Raw genomic sequence first — 16,952 nt, 5'->3', positions numbered from 1 at the left:
AGACATTTTCCCTAAAAAAATATCTCATTTACTGTGTTTTGGAAAATATTTTCCCCATGTAATGGTTTTCAGGCAACCAAACACCGTAAAACCAGGAAAACATTTTTCCTGACAAACAAACGGACCCTTAGTGCACACTCATAAGGAGAAAACATTCAATTCATAATTTTTATAGCCCTCTAATGCTTAAGGAAATTTGGAAGATGTATATACTTGAGTTACGTATTTGCAAATTTTAAAGTGAGTATAATTTCACTGAGACATGACTAGACGAAGAATTAATTATGCTTAATATATTGCAATTATGTGTTTTTTCCTTTATAAAGTGTCATTACTCGGGACGAGCAATGAATTAAGTTTGGGGGACTAATAACTCTAGCAAATAGAGTTATCTTCAACATTTGTAAACTAGTAATGCATGCCAATTTTGAGTGTTTGATAACAAATTTGGGAGTTTTTATCATAATTTAGTCTTGATAAACGATACTAAGATAAATTTTCCATTTCAATCCTTTTATACACTAAAACACATAATTTTTGTAGATTTTGAGTCAGTTGATGCACTGGAGGAAAAGGTAGTCTAGGAGCTCACCTTTTGATGCTCAATGTTGTAACATTTCTCCGGCATGGCCATACAGAAGAGGGCTGATTTATGGTCAGCTTTGGACACCCAATTAAAGGATTATTGAACCTTGAAAATTCACTTGACCCAACCCAAGAATTGGGTCAGCAAAATTGATAGCCTGTTAAGAAGATATGAGGCCAAACCATCCACTAAGGAGAAGGCCCAACCATCCATAGAGGTGGACTTGGTAAAGCATTAAAAATCGGCCACAAAATTCCCACATGTGATCCTATTGTATTAACCAATCTATTCGAAAAAATTACAAGTTCACAAACGAATATACTACACTCAGGGAACTAGATCCAACAATCCTTAGTCTCTTTGGGATTAATCTGTTCTCCCAATATGATCCTATTTTATCTCATGATAACCATTACATCTTCCTTCATGAAAAGTAGATTACTATAAATAGCAATTAAGTCATTTATCATAAAGACAAATGACCCATGACCACATTTACTTTTCATCTATCATGTAATACCAATGAGAGGATATCATTACCCATTTTTTTGGTTATGAATTCCACTATTATTAATGATGCTACATAGTGCAGAAGTCATATACCCAACGCATTAATTTTTGGTTCCTTATCTATTTGAACTCAAGCTTTTACTTACATCAAAGTATACGAGTCACACATACATAGTCCATCATCCACTTAGGATTAAGATATGTCACACTATGAACCTCACAAGTGAATAAAATAGCAAAACATCCAAACACTGAAGCTAAAATAGCAAAACAGAGGAGGCCTGTCTCTAAACGTAGTCTCGAGACATGAATTTCAATGCCTCGAGACATACTAACATTGAAGCTAAATTTTAAAAATAAAATGTGACATGTCTCGAGACATGAAGATCCCTATCTTGAAACATCATGTTGAATATTGTTAAAAGATTTTGGATTTGAATCCTAAGCTCATACTTAACCTTGCTTGATCCTTAATTGATCGTTCATGTTTTAAAATGTAATCGTATAATTTATTTATATTAAATTATGTGTATGTCGATAAAAGTTACTTCGTTAACGTAATGTGACACCACGCATTCAAATCTGACGATCAGGGCGAGTGTGGAGTGTCACACTCTTAATCAATTCAAATTAAATTTGATATATTTTTGTTCAAAGTATACTATATTAAAATAAATTTATATTAAAAAAATCCCATAGTGACAAAATAAAAAGGCAATAAATTAAGTCTTGAAATTTTCACATAGAGCATTTTGAACAAAAAATTTACAAGGTATTTTGAAAAAAAAATTACATGGTATATTAAAATTTAATTCGAAACGGTTTATAGTTTGTAACATTATTTAATTCAATTAATTTATATGTAAATAATTGTTAATCGATTATTTACCGTTCATGGATTAAATATATTTTAAATAATTTGAATCGATTTAGAGTTTGTATCATTATTTAAAAATTATTTTATATTAATATTTTATATATTTTATAATTAAATTTACATAAAAATATTTATATATATAATTAATTTGATTGAAAATAATAATAATTTGTTCAAATTTGATTTAATATGGGCCGTATGAATTACTCAAAATTTGGAGACACCTTATTAACATTCATGAAGTAAATTAATAAAGTTGTCCATGCGCATGACTACCCGTCCAACCCCATTTGGGTATGGCTTGGACAAGATTTTTAATATCCTAAGTCGGGTTAGGCTGATCTAAATTCAATTTAGATAATAAATATTATTATTAAAATTAAATTTAATTATAAAATATAAAAAATATTTTTAATGCTTTTATTAATTTTTGTATTGTGACATGAATTTTTGGGAGGGTCAAACTAAAAATGGGCCTATACTTAAAAATTTTTTGGGCTCAAGCCACAACCCAAAACATAGAAAGGTAAAAAAAAATATTTTTTGCATTTTTATATTTTTCAAATATTTTTAAATCATTTAAAGTTATTTTTATTTTTTTAAAAATTTTAAAGAGTTTTAATTTTTCACATTTTTTATGTTTTAATATTTTGTTGAAAAAAAAAATTTTAAACATTTTTTGGTCTTTATGTACATTTAAGAAGTAAAGACCAAATTGACACAAATCTATAAATAATGAGGGCTAATAGAGTTATTTTACCTTTTTATAATAGTCAAATCAACCATCCTAATGGAAAAATTGACAGAGGGACCAAAATTTTCAAAATAAAAAAAGTATAGGGACTCAATGTCTCAAGATTATAGTATAAGGACTTAATTTTAAATTTCAAAGAGTGCAGGGACCTTTGGCATATTTAAACCTTAAGAATAAAAAAACTTTAACAATGTTAACAAATGAACCTGAATTTTGAAAAAAATTGAAATCTATTAAGTAGAGGACTAAATTCCTAAAAGTAAAAGTACAAAAACTAGATTCCAAATTTATGAAAATTATATATGCTTATACCATATTTTAACCTTTTAATTAATATGCATTGCCACTTGCATTTAAAAACTCTACTAGCATTTACCAAAAAAAAAAACCTCTATTAGCAACTATAACATATTCAACAATTACCCTTATTTTTTTATAATAAGATAATTACCGTTGTATATACTATCGGTATTAAAAAAAATACCAAATAACCTTAATTTATATGAAAAAATAAAATTTATTGTAAATGCTTAAATTAAAGCTCAACCTTTTAGAGGTTGCTCATATAAACGTTAAACCTTTCAAAATGATCAAATAAAGACCTAACTTTTAAAGAAGCACTCAAATAAGGGTTTTTTAGGTACTTCAACCCATTTTGTAAAAAAAATAGATAAATGTTGATGTGTTTAAAATTAAAAACATAATACTTGAATCAGATATTGCTTGAAACTAAAAAAAAAATAATCGAAACATAATTTAGAACCTGATATACAATATTTGAGGATCCCTTACTTGAACACTTTCAAAAATATTAACTCTTATTTAAATATTTTAAAATATTTAATTTTTATTTAAATATTTTTATAAAGATTAAATCATTCCCATTTTAAATGTTTAATCCTTAAATAAACAACTTGAAATATTATATAAAATGGTTGAGTTTTTTTTTGTACTTTTATTATAAATATTATATAATTAAAATTTTGGATTTAAAATAAATTCCAACTGATCTCATTTTTGCTTTCTAAATCCATATTTGGAAAATTCATGTTTGATTGAAGTAAATTCGGGTAATTACCAATACAAAATATATATAAAAAAATTGGACAACATTGTAATCGCTTGTTGTTTAATGTAATTCAAAATAATTAATTATTTAGTTTAATGTTGTAAATTCAACTATAAAAAATTTTACTATTTTATAAATTTAAAAATAATGGATTAATTTAATTTCCGGTTATTATTCTTACATTTTAGTCCTGAACACGTGGCCTTACCTGATGAAGGGGGCAGGGTTTTAAGATTGCAATGCAAGTGGTAATAATAAAAAAAGATGACGAGAACCAGCGGGGGGGCTTATTAGCAAAAAAGTAATGTATGATCAAAATAATGAGAGATTCAAATTCACCTTGCTGTATTAAAACTAAAACAATTGCTGTTGAACAACAACCCAACGCATGAAATATTGGGGGGAAATGTCTCAAAAGGTCAAAGAAAAAACAAATAAATGATGGTAATGATAACAAAGGTACTGCTCAATCAAAATGCTTTTTTACTTTTTAGAAGTGGCGTTGGGTAAAGAAGTCATTGCAGGCTTTTCTCCAGGAGAATTGACCATATTCCAAGCTTCAATCCAAGTAACCATGGCATCAGCTAGCTTTATGAAGTAAGGATCCACTTCACCAAGCTTAGACTTCACCTCGCCCGCAAGTGCAAGGTAACATTTTTCAACACTGCTACACTCCTTTGGAAGTGAAACTGACTGGAAGAATGGGATTGCTTTTTCTTGCCAGAATATGCCTTTGTACTCCTTTTTCAGGTTCACAAATGGGTTGCTTGCTTTGCTGTGCCATATGTATGGTAGCCCAGTCTTCACCCCCAATCCCAAATGGTCACATATAACCTACAATACAACAAGAAGTTCGCATTATATGTGATTAAGGGTGTGTTTGCCATTGCTAAACTAATCCAATATACTCCCTGAGATGATGGGGAACAAAGATTTGCTTCAGAAGAGAGTACCTTCATGCACCAGCCAGCCCACATATCGTCATATCGACCAATTGGTTGTCTGTCACCCATGAGTCCGAAATACATTGCCGGTCCGATGAGTTCCCGATCGAATGCCAGATTCATACCACACATAGGGAAAAGAGTTCCCTTTGGAACTGTCATCACTGCATCAACATACCTTTAACAAAAGAAAACCACTAATGAATATAACTCTTTTTTTTTTGAATAATTTGACTGGAATTATTCCATAAGAAAATGGAAAACATAAAAAAAATTGGGCTGAGGCCATTACAAGAAAAAAGCAGACGGAAGGCAAAACGGGCCTAGTTAGCCTATCCCGTTCAATAAAAATAAAAAAATAAAACTAATCCTATCCTAACCAGTCAAATCAAAAATAGCTGGATACCATTTATTTCTTCTTTTCATGTCCGATGTCCAGCCATAATGAATAGCAGGCTTTCAAAAAAATAAAAACGTTTTCTCTGCTACTCTTTCTTCCAAAAAACTCTTCACTTCCTTCAATCCGAAGGTTTTGGCTAGAGGTTTCCTACCGCTCTCCGAACCATTTCAGGGGCTCCCTTCTCCAGGTAAAAGCATTCTCTTTTTCTCAGGCCTCCTTTGCTATAGTATGCGCATAGATGTTTTTCGCCTTTGGGATGAAAATGAACTCAATCTCCTGAAAACTGTTTCTATGGATCTGAATATCCTTGATTATTGCTCTAATGACCGATTTGTCTATATTAGTGCTTTGACATTTCTTGATAACGGTTTTCGAATCCCCCATAACTTCTATTTTGTTGACTCCCAGTCTAATCCCTAGTTTTATTGCCTGTAGTCCTACATATGCCTCTGTTGTAAATAGATTTGCAATGTTGGAATGAGTAACTGCTTGTGTTGCAAGCATTTCCCCTTCCTCGTTCCATGTTATTAATCCCGATGCCGATCTGAAATCCTGGCGGTCGAAGGCTGCATCAAAATGAACTATGGTCCTTCCCCTTCTGGGTACTTGTTGAGTATTCTCATGAGAATAAAGAGTAAGTTTTCCTTCCTTTGTAGCTGCAAGTTCTGTAATATAATCTCTGATCCTCCTAACAATTTCTGATCCTGACATGTTTTTCCTTTCATATACGAGTTGGTTTCTACTGAACCATATGAACCAGAGGCTACAACAGAAGATTCGAAGTTGTTCATCATTTCCTTTATCATTATTCTGACTCAGTAACCATGAAAGGTTTAACTGATTCCAAACCTCTATCGATGTAGGGCACTGTTGGAAGATATGGCAGCTATTCTCTTCATCACATACGCATCTAGGACATTGAGAATTCCTAACAACCCTTTTGATTTTGAGGTTGATAAAAGATGGGATAAAATTCCAAGAGATCCTCCATACTTTCATTTGAATCTTTGAGGGAATATGTAATTTCCATAATTTATTATAGAAATTTTTTGTCTCGGTATGTAACATTAAGCCATTAGGATCAAGGATAGGCTCATGTAATAGTTTATAGGCACTCCTTACGGAGAACTCCCCTACCGGTTCTCCTCTCCATACTTGAAAGTCCTCTTGTACTGTCTCCGCCAGTGGGATCTGTAAAATTTTCTCCGCTATGACCGGTTGGAAGGTATTTCTTATCAACTTTATTTTCCAACTCCTACTATTTGAATCAATTAAATTAGAGACTAATTTAATATTATCATTTCCATCTTGAATCGGTATTCTATCTTCTTCGTTCTCTGGTATCCACGAATCATTCCAAATGGAAATTTGATCACCTCTCCCCACCCTCCAGCAACGTCCTCTTTCAAGGAGTCCTCTCGCAGCCCAAATACTTTTCCAGGTAAATGAAGGTAAATTCCCCAACCGAGCTTTGTAGAAATCTGAATTAGGAAAATATTTTGCTTTCAAAACACGGGCCAATAATGAAGCCAGATAATTAATAAGACGCCACCCCTGCTTCGCTAATAACACAATATTGAACTTTGCAAAATTACGGAAATCGAGGCCACCATCTTCTTTAAGTAAACAAATATCCTTCCAAGCGCACCAATGGATGCTTTTTTTTATTTTGTCTCTTTTGCCACCAGAAATTGGCTACTATTTTATCCAAATCTGTACAAAGAGTCTTAGGGAGTAAAAAACAAGCCATCGAATAGTTTGGGATAGCTTGGAGAACTGCTTTTATAAACACTTCCTTTCCACCTTGGGAGAGAAACTTGATACTCCAATTGTCGATTTTTTGCTTAAGCCTATCCTTCATATTTTGAAAAGACAATCTCTTTCTTTTCCCCACCATACTAGGAAGCCCAAGATACCCTTCCAAATCATTTTCTCTTCTGACTCTAAGGATCTGTGAAACAACATCCCTTTCACTTTCTTTTATGTTTGTATTGAAGAAAACAGTCGATTTTTCAAAATTCACACATTGCCCGAAACTCACCTCATAATCATGCAGAATCTGTTTTATTGAATGTGTACCCCTTCCATTAGCTTCTGCAAATAAAATGCAATCATCTGCAAACAGTAAATGAGATATAGCTGGCCCACTTCGACTTGCATTAACACCTTTAAGAACGTTATCTCCTTTTGCAAGCCTCATTAAACTTGAGATTCCTTCACCACAAAAAAGAAATAAAAACAGACTTAGAGGATCCCCTTGTCTAAGACCTCTAGATGGAAGAAACATTCGTCCAATATTTCCATTACAAATCACAGAATGTGAGACCGAAGAGACACAATTCAATACTAAATCAACCCATCTTGGATCAAAGCCCATTTTCTTCATCACCCCTTCCACAAAACCCCATTCAACTCTATCGTAAGCCTTACTCATGTCCAATTTAACAGCCATGAATCTTTTTTTCCCAAACCTCTTGAGTTTTAAGGTGTGTAGAATTTCATAAGCAAGTAACACATTATCAGAAATCAGCCTTCTCGGAACAAAAGCACTCTATGCTAAATCGATACATTTATGAATCACCCCCCGAAGTCTATTTGCAATGACTTTAGCAATCAGTTTATAGATCACATTACATAAGCTAATAGGTCTAAATTGAGTAATGCTTGAGGGGTTCTGGATTTTTGGGATGAGCACAATGTTTGTTTTATTAATTGAACGCAATTCCATTCCTTCATTTAATCTTTGGAGGCAAAATTTGGAGACGTCATCACCAATAATTGATCAGCATTTCTGATAAAATAAGGTTGGAAAACCATCCTCTCTTGGAGCTTTTGTAGGTCCTATTTCTGAAAGGGCTTCCCGTATCTCCTCCTTCGTGTACCTTGCCTTCAGTTTAATGTTATCTTCCTCAGAGACACACCTTTCAATACCTGATAAAATTTTCTCATAGCTATTTTGCCCTCCTGTTGAAAATAACTTTAAAAAAATACGATCTAGCAATGTCCTCCATCTCCCTACAGTCTTCTGCCTCCCTTCCATCTTCAAATTGCAACATGTGGATTCTATTTTGCTTCATTCTTTGTGACGCCTGTTTGTGAAAGAAAGTTGTATTTCTATCTCCATATTTCAACCAATTAATTCGGGCCCTTTGCTCCCAATATCTTTCATCCTTTTCAATCTCAAAGTTCAGATGGAGTTTTGTGTCAATAATCTCTGCCAGGTTCTCATCACTTCTCTCTGATTCGAGTAAAAATTTCAATCTTGAAGTTAAAACCTCTTTATTCATCCTCCTACTCTGCTGGATCAAAGCTCCCCACCTCTCTAAACCTCTTTTTAAGTTTTCCAGTTTGTATAAAAAATCTCCTGTGGAATTTTCCCAAATGCGTTTGGTTTTATCGAAGAATGTCTCCTCCAAAACCCACCATGCTTCAAATTTGAAATTCTTTTCTATCGCCCTTTTAACTCTGAAGTTTGTATCAATAAGAAGTGGACAATGGTCAAAAAATGAATGTGGGAAGTGCTGAATAAGAGTATTTGGGAATAAAGTATTCCATTGCTCTGTTGCCACTCCTCTGTCAAGTCTTTCCTGTATATTTGTTTCTGGCAAATTACCCCTCTCCCACGTGAACCGCTTGCCTGAATAACCCAAGTCCACCAGACTACAATCGTCTAAAACCTTGCGAAAAGCTTCCATCCTTCTTTCTTCTCTAGGTATTCCACCTTTCTTCTCAAAACCGTATAAGATTTCATTAAAATCCCCACAAACCAACCATGGAAAATCACCCTGATTACGTAGTTGTCGCAACAAATTCCAAGATTCATCCCTTTCACCTAAATAAGGAGAATCATAGAACCTTGTGAGTCTCCACTTTCCCCTGTCTCCTTCCTCAACAATCACATCAATATGGCGATTTGAAAAGCTTTGTAGCACTATATTAACATTCCCTTGCCATGCTAGACAGAGTCCTCCTCTAGATCTAACCGACTCAACGTTAATTCCACACTAAAAACCACAATTTCCTCGAATTTTTTACATCCGTTTCTTGTTTATTTTAGTCTTTATTAAGAAAATCACCTGGGGATTTTAAAGCTTCAATGAATACCAAAGCCGATGAATTGTTCGAGGTTAAGATTTTCATTGCGATCGGCCAGCTTGCCTTTTGGCAGCCGCCGAAACGAATGATTGTTGTCAGGCAACCTCTTGATTCTCCCTTCCATAACACTCCTTTCTTCGATATCCTCCCTCACTCTTTTTTTCCCCTCCTCCCCTATAATCATCTCATTCTCCAAATCATGTTCCATGGCTATCTGACTATCAGCAAATGGAGCTCTTTTCCTTTCTAACTTCCAAATTAAAACCTAGAATAGGATCAACAATTCCCTCGAATTTTTCAACACATACCCAATCTCTGTTTCCCTTAAATTCGCCCCTTTTATTCGTTCCCCCTTCAGATCCTCCTTCCTTAACCAGACACTACTCATTGCTTGGGCTTTTCTTGACTGTGCTCGCAATGACAAATCCCATCCCATCTCATTAACTTCAACCCCAGCCTCCATTTTAGCTTCACAAAAGGAGTCATTGTGGCCTAGACGGCCACAGTAAAAGCAAAAGAGAGTAAGTCTTTCGTATTTAAATCTAACATAGGAGCACTTGTTTTTAAACTTAACCTGCTTTTTCCTTTTTAGCGGGCGCTGAATATCAACTTGAACTCTAATTCGCATAAAATTCATATTTTCTTTCCTCAAACTAGAGCCATCATAATCTTGGAAAATTCCAATAAAATTTCCTAATTGCATAGCCAAATTCTCAGAATAAAACCCAATGGGCACACCGTGAACTTGTACCCAGAACGATGATGAAATTAATGGAACTCTTAGAGGGTCTTCCCCTCTTTGCAACTTGTGCAAGATCAGCAAATGATTATTGAATGTCCAAAGAGCACCATTAATAACTCTTTCCATGTCTATAATATGAAAAAATTTAAATAAATACCTTTTCTCCCCAAATCTCTAATTTGAACACCCCTGACAGGATGCCATAAATTTGCCATTGTGCTTTTCATTGCTGGGTGATATATGATACTGGCTGTAAGAAAACATCCAACCAGACTAAGAATTTCTTCCTCACTCACCGGATCTGAATCGCCTTGTACTTGCAGGATCTCTTCTTCTTCATCATCAAGGGATAGTCCAGCAAATTCTGACTCCATAGACTCATGACAATATGCCAGAAAAGGGTAAAAAGCTCTTCAAATCTCTAAATCAAATTAAATGCCGCCGAAAGAAGAAAAACTCAAGAAAACCAAAACCTTGCCAAAGAAACAGACAGAGACGTGCTAGGGTAGCAGACCTTTGTTTTCAGTCTAATGAATATAACTCTTTAACATACAATACAAGACCAATTTTTTGCAAATCAAGTCCAAACCAACATTATGCATATGTAAATGTATATGTACCTAGTATTTCTCTCAAGAGGCTTCACAAGTTGGGTTGGGGCATCATAGTCAGGGATGTTGAGCCATAGGCCATGGGAAACAGCAGTGGGGGCACCTTCTCGGAGACTGAAAGAGTAACCACGAACAAAGTCCGCACCTTCCCTGTATGGATCATAGAGTGTGTTAAAGAAATGGGTTGTGGATGGTGTTAATAGGTTCTTAATGTGCTGCTCAAGCACATTGATTTCCTTCCCAGATGGGTCTTTGGCAACCTAAACATAAAAAAACCAAAATAAAAATAAAAAGAATAAAAAACTGAAACTGTTATAATTTCATAGGCAGAGAAAAACATGAAAAGGGACATACAAAGCAATCATCATCAATGGTGAAGATGTATTTTTTTTCTTGGAAACAATGTAAACAAAGCATCTACAAGCAGAGTCCTTGAAGGAAATGCAAGAAGCCTTGGGACCCAAGATCCTGTTAACGTCGTTCCTGTTATAAATTTGGTAATCAAAGCCATCGGAAACCCTGATTTTCTTGGAAGGATCACCATCTTGAACGATAATCAAATGGTATTGCTCGAAAAAAGGTCTCCACATCTCCAGGAAATCGAGGTTTCGAATGGTGGGGATCACTATGTCGAGCTCATCTTTCAAGAGCGGTGTGAGTTTGGTTGAAGGAGCTGTTGCCATGGAAGAAGAAAGCCAGAGACAGGAAACAGATAATTTGGAGTTTCAAGTTTTCAATGCCTTGACAGGTGATTATTCTCTCTATACATAAAAGAATAAAATGATGGGAAAATATTACATGGATCCTCAAGGTTTTGATTATTGTGAATTGGGATCTTTCATTTTTTTCATTTTTCTTATCCACTCCAACCCATGTTATTTTGGTTGTGTCAAGTGAGTTAAAATTCAATCAATCACTCGATCTTACACCAGTTAGGTTATTCTTATTTTATAAATAAATTATATTATTTTAAAAGTATTTTTATTATTTTATATCTTTTATATAAAAATATAAATATATATAATAGGATTTCAGCTTAAACTTTTATAATTTTCAACGTATGTACTCTACCAACCAACTAACCTCATTTGTTATTTATATTATTTTTTTATAAATATTATTTCATAACCACAATGTTATATATTTTTTTGAAACATAGTTTAGTTGTTATATTAAATGTATTGATTGGTAGATATTTTAAATTTTTTAATGTAATTATTTGATATACAGTTATAAGGTTGAAAATACGATTGGTTCAAAAAAAAAGTTGAAAACATGGCAACTAATAAGAAAAAATACTCTATTTATGGGATTCATGTTATCTGTGTGTAAAACCTAAAATAATTATGATACAAAAGAAGTGAGATAGATACTGTTTTTCAACTATATAAGCTTGAGCTGTTAAAAATATATTTATGTTGTGCTAAACATTTTTCTTAAAAACATTCTTTTCAACTCATAATGCTAAACTAAAAATGTTCGAAATCTATGTTTTTTTATATAAAAAATTAAATTAATAGTTTTTTAGTTAAAAATTAGTATTTTAACTGGAATAATTAATTGTTTAAACTATTTAACTATAAGAATTAAATTATGTATGATTAGGGATTCTCAAATTTTAACATACTGAAATTGAGCGATTATAAATAAATTGTTTTTGTCGAATAGGTATTAGTTCGGTTGACATCAACATTATTGATAGTGTAGGAGAACGTGGGTTTGAACATGTTCAAGCACATTTTATCCTCCTATTTAAGGGTTGGAAAAGAATTATAGATAATTATAAGTATTGTATAAAACAAAAGATAATCGGTTGTTAATCAAATGTAGGTGTCTATTAACCGAGCTTAATTAAATTTCTTTTCAAATATAATTAAATATATAGTTTGTAACGATTAACAATATCATCAAGGAATCATGAAAAAAAAAAGAGAAGATATTATAAAGGATTCGGACAAATGGATGAATAAGGCTCCCAACTAGAGGTGTTCACGGGGCGGGTTCAACTAAAATTCAAGCCCATTTGCTAGGTCTGGGCTCGACCTGACCTAAATAAAAATGTTAAAATTCAGGCCTGGCCTGGCTCACCCATATTATTTTTATATTATTTTTAAATATATGTAATACATCAAAAATATTAGAAACATCAAAATAAATATTTCTCAACAAAATTAACAAAGTAATAACAAGCAAATGCATCTAAAAGAATAATAAAATTAACAAAGGGCTTTAAAATAATAACAAAATTAACAATAAAATAAGTTTTATACAATATCCAAACAATAACAACAAAATAGTAACAACATAATAATAAAATGGTAGCAAAATAAGGAGAAAACAACAAGAAAATAACATTAAAAAATAGATTTTTTTGTCCTTTAGTGAATTCGGGCCGGGTAGGTCCGAGCTAAAAATACCTTACCCAAGGCCTGGCTCGTTTTTTAAACAGGCCTTTTTTTTGTCTAAGCCTATTTTTATGGCTTATATTTTTTCTAAATTCTCTCACATTTCAAGGGGGCCTTCAGGCCAGGCCGAGTGACCCAACCCATGAACAAATCTACTCCAAACATAATAATCATAATCTGAACATGTCACATGGTTTATACTTTGTGTTTTCGGTAGTTGGATTTGTGAGAGAGAAAATGTAAGAAATAGTTGAAATGAAAAATGATTGTATTGCTTTGATAGAACGTGGTTTGACAGCCAAATGAAGGTCATGGATCCATGCATTTTCCACGTTCATACTCACTGTTAAACAGTTCTAATGATATACACATACATTATGACATGTTGAGCCTTCCGCTCTTAAAACGTTTTTGCTTCACATGCTGCTTGTTTGCTTTGCTTTTCAGCCGATAGAGTTATACGGTACTTTATTAAAAGATAATTACATGAAATCCGGCTTGTCTCGTTCGAAAACAAGAAAAAATAATGCCTTATTAAATAAGATTCATGCATGGTAGTTTGATATCCTAATATGCAGTCCCTTTGGTGCTTCAACTCTTGGGAATTGATGGATTTCATTTCTACCAACTTCCTCCCACCTGCATATTTTCAAAGCCCATTTAATAAGCTAATTTAACTATATATTGAAAAATGAAAATGAAAATCCAGTTGTGAGCTAATGTAGCAGCAACCTGTAACTGGTAACAAAATAGTGAAGGAATATAGAAACTTGAAGCAAGCCCAATTCCTTTCCGGGGCAAAGCCTGCTGCCTCCTCCAAATATGAAACAGTAATTGTGAGACTCCAAGTTCTTATCCTGCAAGTTCAGTTATTGAGGCTTTATAAGCTTGTAATAAAATGAGCAATGGCTCTGGATAAAGGAATGTATCATAGTTTATGGTTACTCACTAGCCATCTCCATGGATTGAAGGTTAATGGCTCTGGATAAAGGAATGGATCATAGTTTATTTCCCTTGTATAAACATATATTTTCCACCCTTTGGGAATGGTAAACCCTGACAAGGCAATAGACCCATGAAAATATGAAAATGTAGGCAGTATTTGAAGCTCAGGGTCAGGGATCCCTTCAACATACCATTCAATACCATATCTTCTGTTGTCTTCCTCAGTAACCCATTAACAACTGTGGCTAACCTTGAGGTTTCAAATATTACCTGTGCATAAAAAGGGATTAGGTTAGTTGTTTAATTGCAAGGGGAAGCTGGTGGCAAGTCTCACAAATTGCTTACAGCACGAGTGAAGCTCATAGACTTATAATCATCCCAATGAACTGCCTCTCCTGGTTTCTTCTTTTTTCGGATTTCCAAATGTTCTTCCTAGGCATGCAACAGCATATATACTAAGATCAAATCATCAAAAGATTTCCATAAATTAAGAAACCGAGCGGTCGAACTCGTGGCTCACTCTTAGTTCTTCAAGTGCTTTAGGATGATCATGGAGGTACTTGACGGCCATCATCGAAGTCGTCGACACGGTTTCATAACCTGAGTACAGTATAGTAATAATCTGATCAATTATCTCCTCATCGCTGAGATTGTACTTTGAGTCCTTGCTATGGAGGAGGCAATACAGCATGTCATCATAGGCTATTGAAGAAGCTCTTCTTTGTTCCATAATCTGTTTCAACATCTTCACAATTCTTTTCCTTCCCTGATAGAATCAAAAATGGAAAACATTAGGCAATTTGTATGGGTATCATATAGAAATGTTCACAGGGTGTTCAACATTATACCTGGAAACCATGATGATAACTTGTCCCTGGCATGTTTATAGGCAGTGAAATTGTTCCTACTAATAATTTATCAAACTCTGGTTTGAAAATCTCATATAGTGAACTTGGTGCCTTTTCAACAATTTGCTTGAATGATATCAACAATGCCATCTGACAAAAGTAATTCCAAAGGGGGGAAAAAGTTAATTTACCCTTTTTTTGTCTTAAAAAAATGTTAATCTTATAGCAGTCTCCCTGTGGTTAAGCATATAGCGGACCCGACCTCATTGGTTGTTTCTTGGATGTCAATGGTTTTTCCATTCCAGTTTTCAAGGAAAGATGTCATGAAGTTGCCAATCTTTGGCAGCAGTTCATCTTTGATCACATGAGGGCCAATAAGCGACAGCAATGAGCCTCTGATACGCTTGTGAGCGGCACCATGCACGGCTGCAATGTTGCGTTTCCCTAGTATATCAAGCATGGATTGAGGGTAGCCAGGAACCAGCCCTTTACCTTCATTCATGAGGATGTACCTGTTGAGCTCAGGGTCCATGGAAACAACAGTGGGACACCCCAGGAAGTGTGTCTTGAATAAACTCCCATACCTGTTTCAAAACAAAATCATGTAATGTGTTTCATGACACTTCTGTAAGGGAATAATTTTTATCAGTTAATCTAAAAACCATTCAAGGCACATTGGTCACTTTCTCTGCTAAAGGAATAACCTTTTCTTTTTATGATTGTTTCCATGCAGATATACTGCATGCATCAAAATGGAAAGATCCTTTAACCATGCATGCCGTGCTTCTTGTTAATTTCCCCATTAAGGTGAAAAGATCAAAAGGAAAAAGAATAGTTGAAAATGAGTGGAAAAAGCTTACTTTGCTCTCTGCTTTTTCATGAAACTTGGTCCATGCTTGAGAAATTCAGTGGTCTCACCCAAAACTGGCCAACCCATGGTCCCTGGTGGCAACCCTTTTCTTCTATTATATCTTATCTCATTCCATTTCAACAGAGCCAAGCAGATGCAAAACCCCAAGCAAGCCACTATTACCACCACCAAGACTGCCATTGATGCTCCCAAGAAATAAAAGAAAAAAATCCCCTCAAGAGGAATGGCTTGTTCAGGCTTTTAAAGAAAGCATAAAGAGAGGAGTGCTGCGAATGGTATGTGTGCCTTTGACAACTACAACAAAGCTGGGCCAAGAAAGAGACAAAAAGGCAATGCTAAATAAGCCAGTCAACCATGCACTTACCTAATAAGCCCCTACTATTATCATTACCTTAGTGAAGTAATAAATGTGACAATAAAGAGATTTAAACAGAGAGTTACTGCAGTCTTAATTGCAGGATCTTTTGCCTAAAATTTAGTCAAAGAGATTAAGTGAGTACTGTTGGACTCACCTTTCATCTCTTTAAGCTCGATCGTTACATATAAAACTGCAACTTAAGCATCGTTGCCATTGAAATGACCTTATGCCAAACTACCAAATAGGGAGTTTAGCAAGTGCTGAATGCATGTTGACTGCTACTGTGCATTACAAATATAACAGTGGAAATGGATCCTTGGAATTGTGAGAGAGTGAAAGATAGTTCTGGTAGCCATTTTTCAACTCTGGTTTTCTGCCAAGTCTGAAATGCTATGTGTCCTTGGGGGTCATTTTTGAAATGTGCTAAAAGGAATATCATGAACTGGCAAAAAGGGAGAGTTCATAGAAATGGGTGCCAAGAAATTTAGTTGGAAACTATCTATTTTTGCAAATTGTACTTACTTTTTGACCTTTTGGACTATATACCCTTTGATCAACTAAAAAACATCAAACCAAATTAGTTCCCTCAACGAGCTGGGGAACTAAGATGTCATTAACAACCCATGAAACCCTTTAAAACCTTCATTAAATTCATGAAAAAACAAACGACATATTGAGTAAATGTATTACACATACTCGTATCAAACGCAGAACTGTATACTCGAGTCCAACTATCACAAGGTAAGTCATATAGGATTGCTTAATTTATTTCTCTTGAGATTGGTAGCATGTGAAAGATACATCCTAATAGAGTCATAGCAGTTCAGAGTTTTAGTTGAATTTTTGAGAGTCCTTTAATTATTCTGTTGTTTTTTTTCCCTATGGAATGTCTGGCACAGCATTGAAAACCCTGCATATCCCATTAGTCAAAACTCGA

The 16,952-nt window shown here is 34.1% G+C and overlaps 1 protein-coding gene and 1 pseudogene across 1 annotated transcript; both read right to left on the bottom strand.

The window, feature by feature from the left end:
• Positions 1–4,117: 4,117 nt before the first annotated feature.
• LOC107918939 (UDP-arabinopyranose mutase 1-like) lies at positions 4,118–11,541 on the bottom strand (annotated as a pseudogene).
• A 1,732-nt stretch (positions 11,542–13,273) lies between these two features.
• LOC107919617 (cytochrome P450 85A) lies at positions 13,274–16,038 on the bottom strand. Its single transcript, XM_016849044.2, has 9 exons — positions 15,647–16,038; positions 15,049–15,370; positions 14,787–14,936; positions 14,459–14,704; positions 14,284–14,370; positions 14,130–14,208; positions 13,943–14,049; positions 13,726–13,850; positions 13,274–13,632 (listed from the first exon to the last, which is right to left on the bottom strand). The coding sequence occupies exons 1-9, from the start codon at positions 15,835–15,837 to the stop codon at positions 13,539–13,541; spliced, it is 1,401 nt and encodes a 466-aa protein (XP_016704533.2). The 5' UTR covers positions 15,838–16,038; the 3' UTR covers positions 13,274–13,538.
• Positions 16,039–16,952: the final 914 nt, after the last annotated feature.

Source organism: Gossypium hirsutum, chromosome D13 (genome assembly GCF_007990345.1).
Source record: "Gossypium hirsutum isolate 1008001.06 chromosome D13, Gossypium_hirsutum_v2.1, whole genome shotgun sequence".
Taxonomy (NCBI): domain Eukaryota; kingdom Viridiplantae; phylum Streptophyta; class Magnoliopsida; order Malvales; family Malvaceae; genus Gossypium; species Gossypium hirsutum.
Note: the sequence above shows the minus strand (reverse complement) of the source record. Positions and strands in the feature narration are given on the sequence as shown.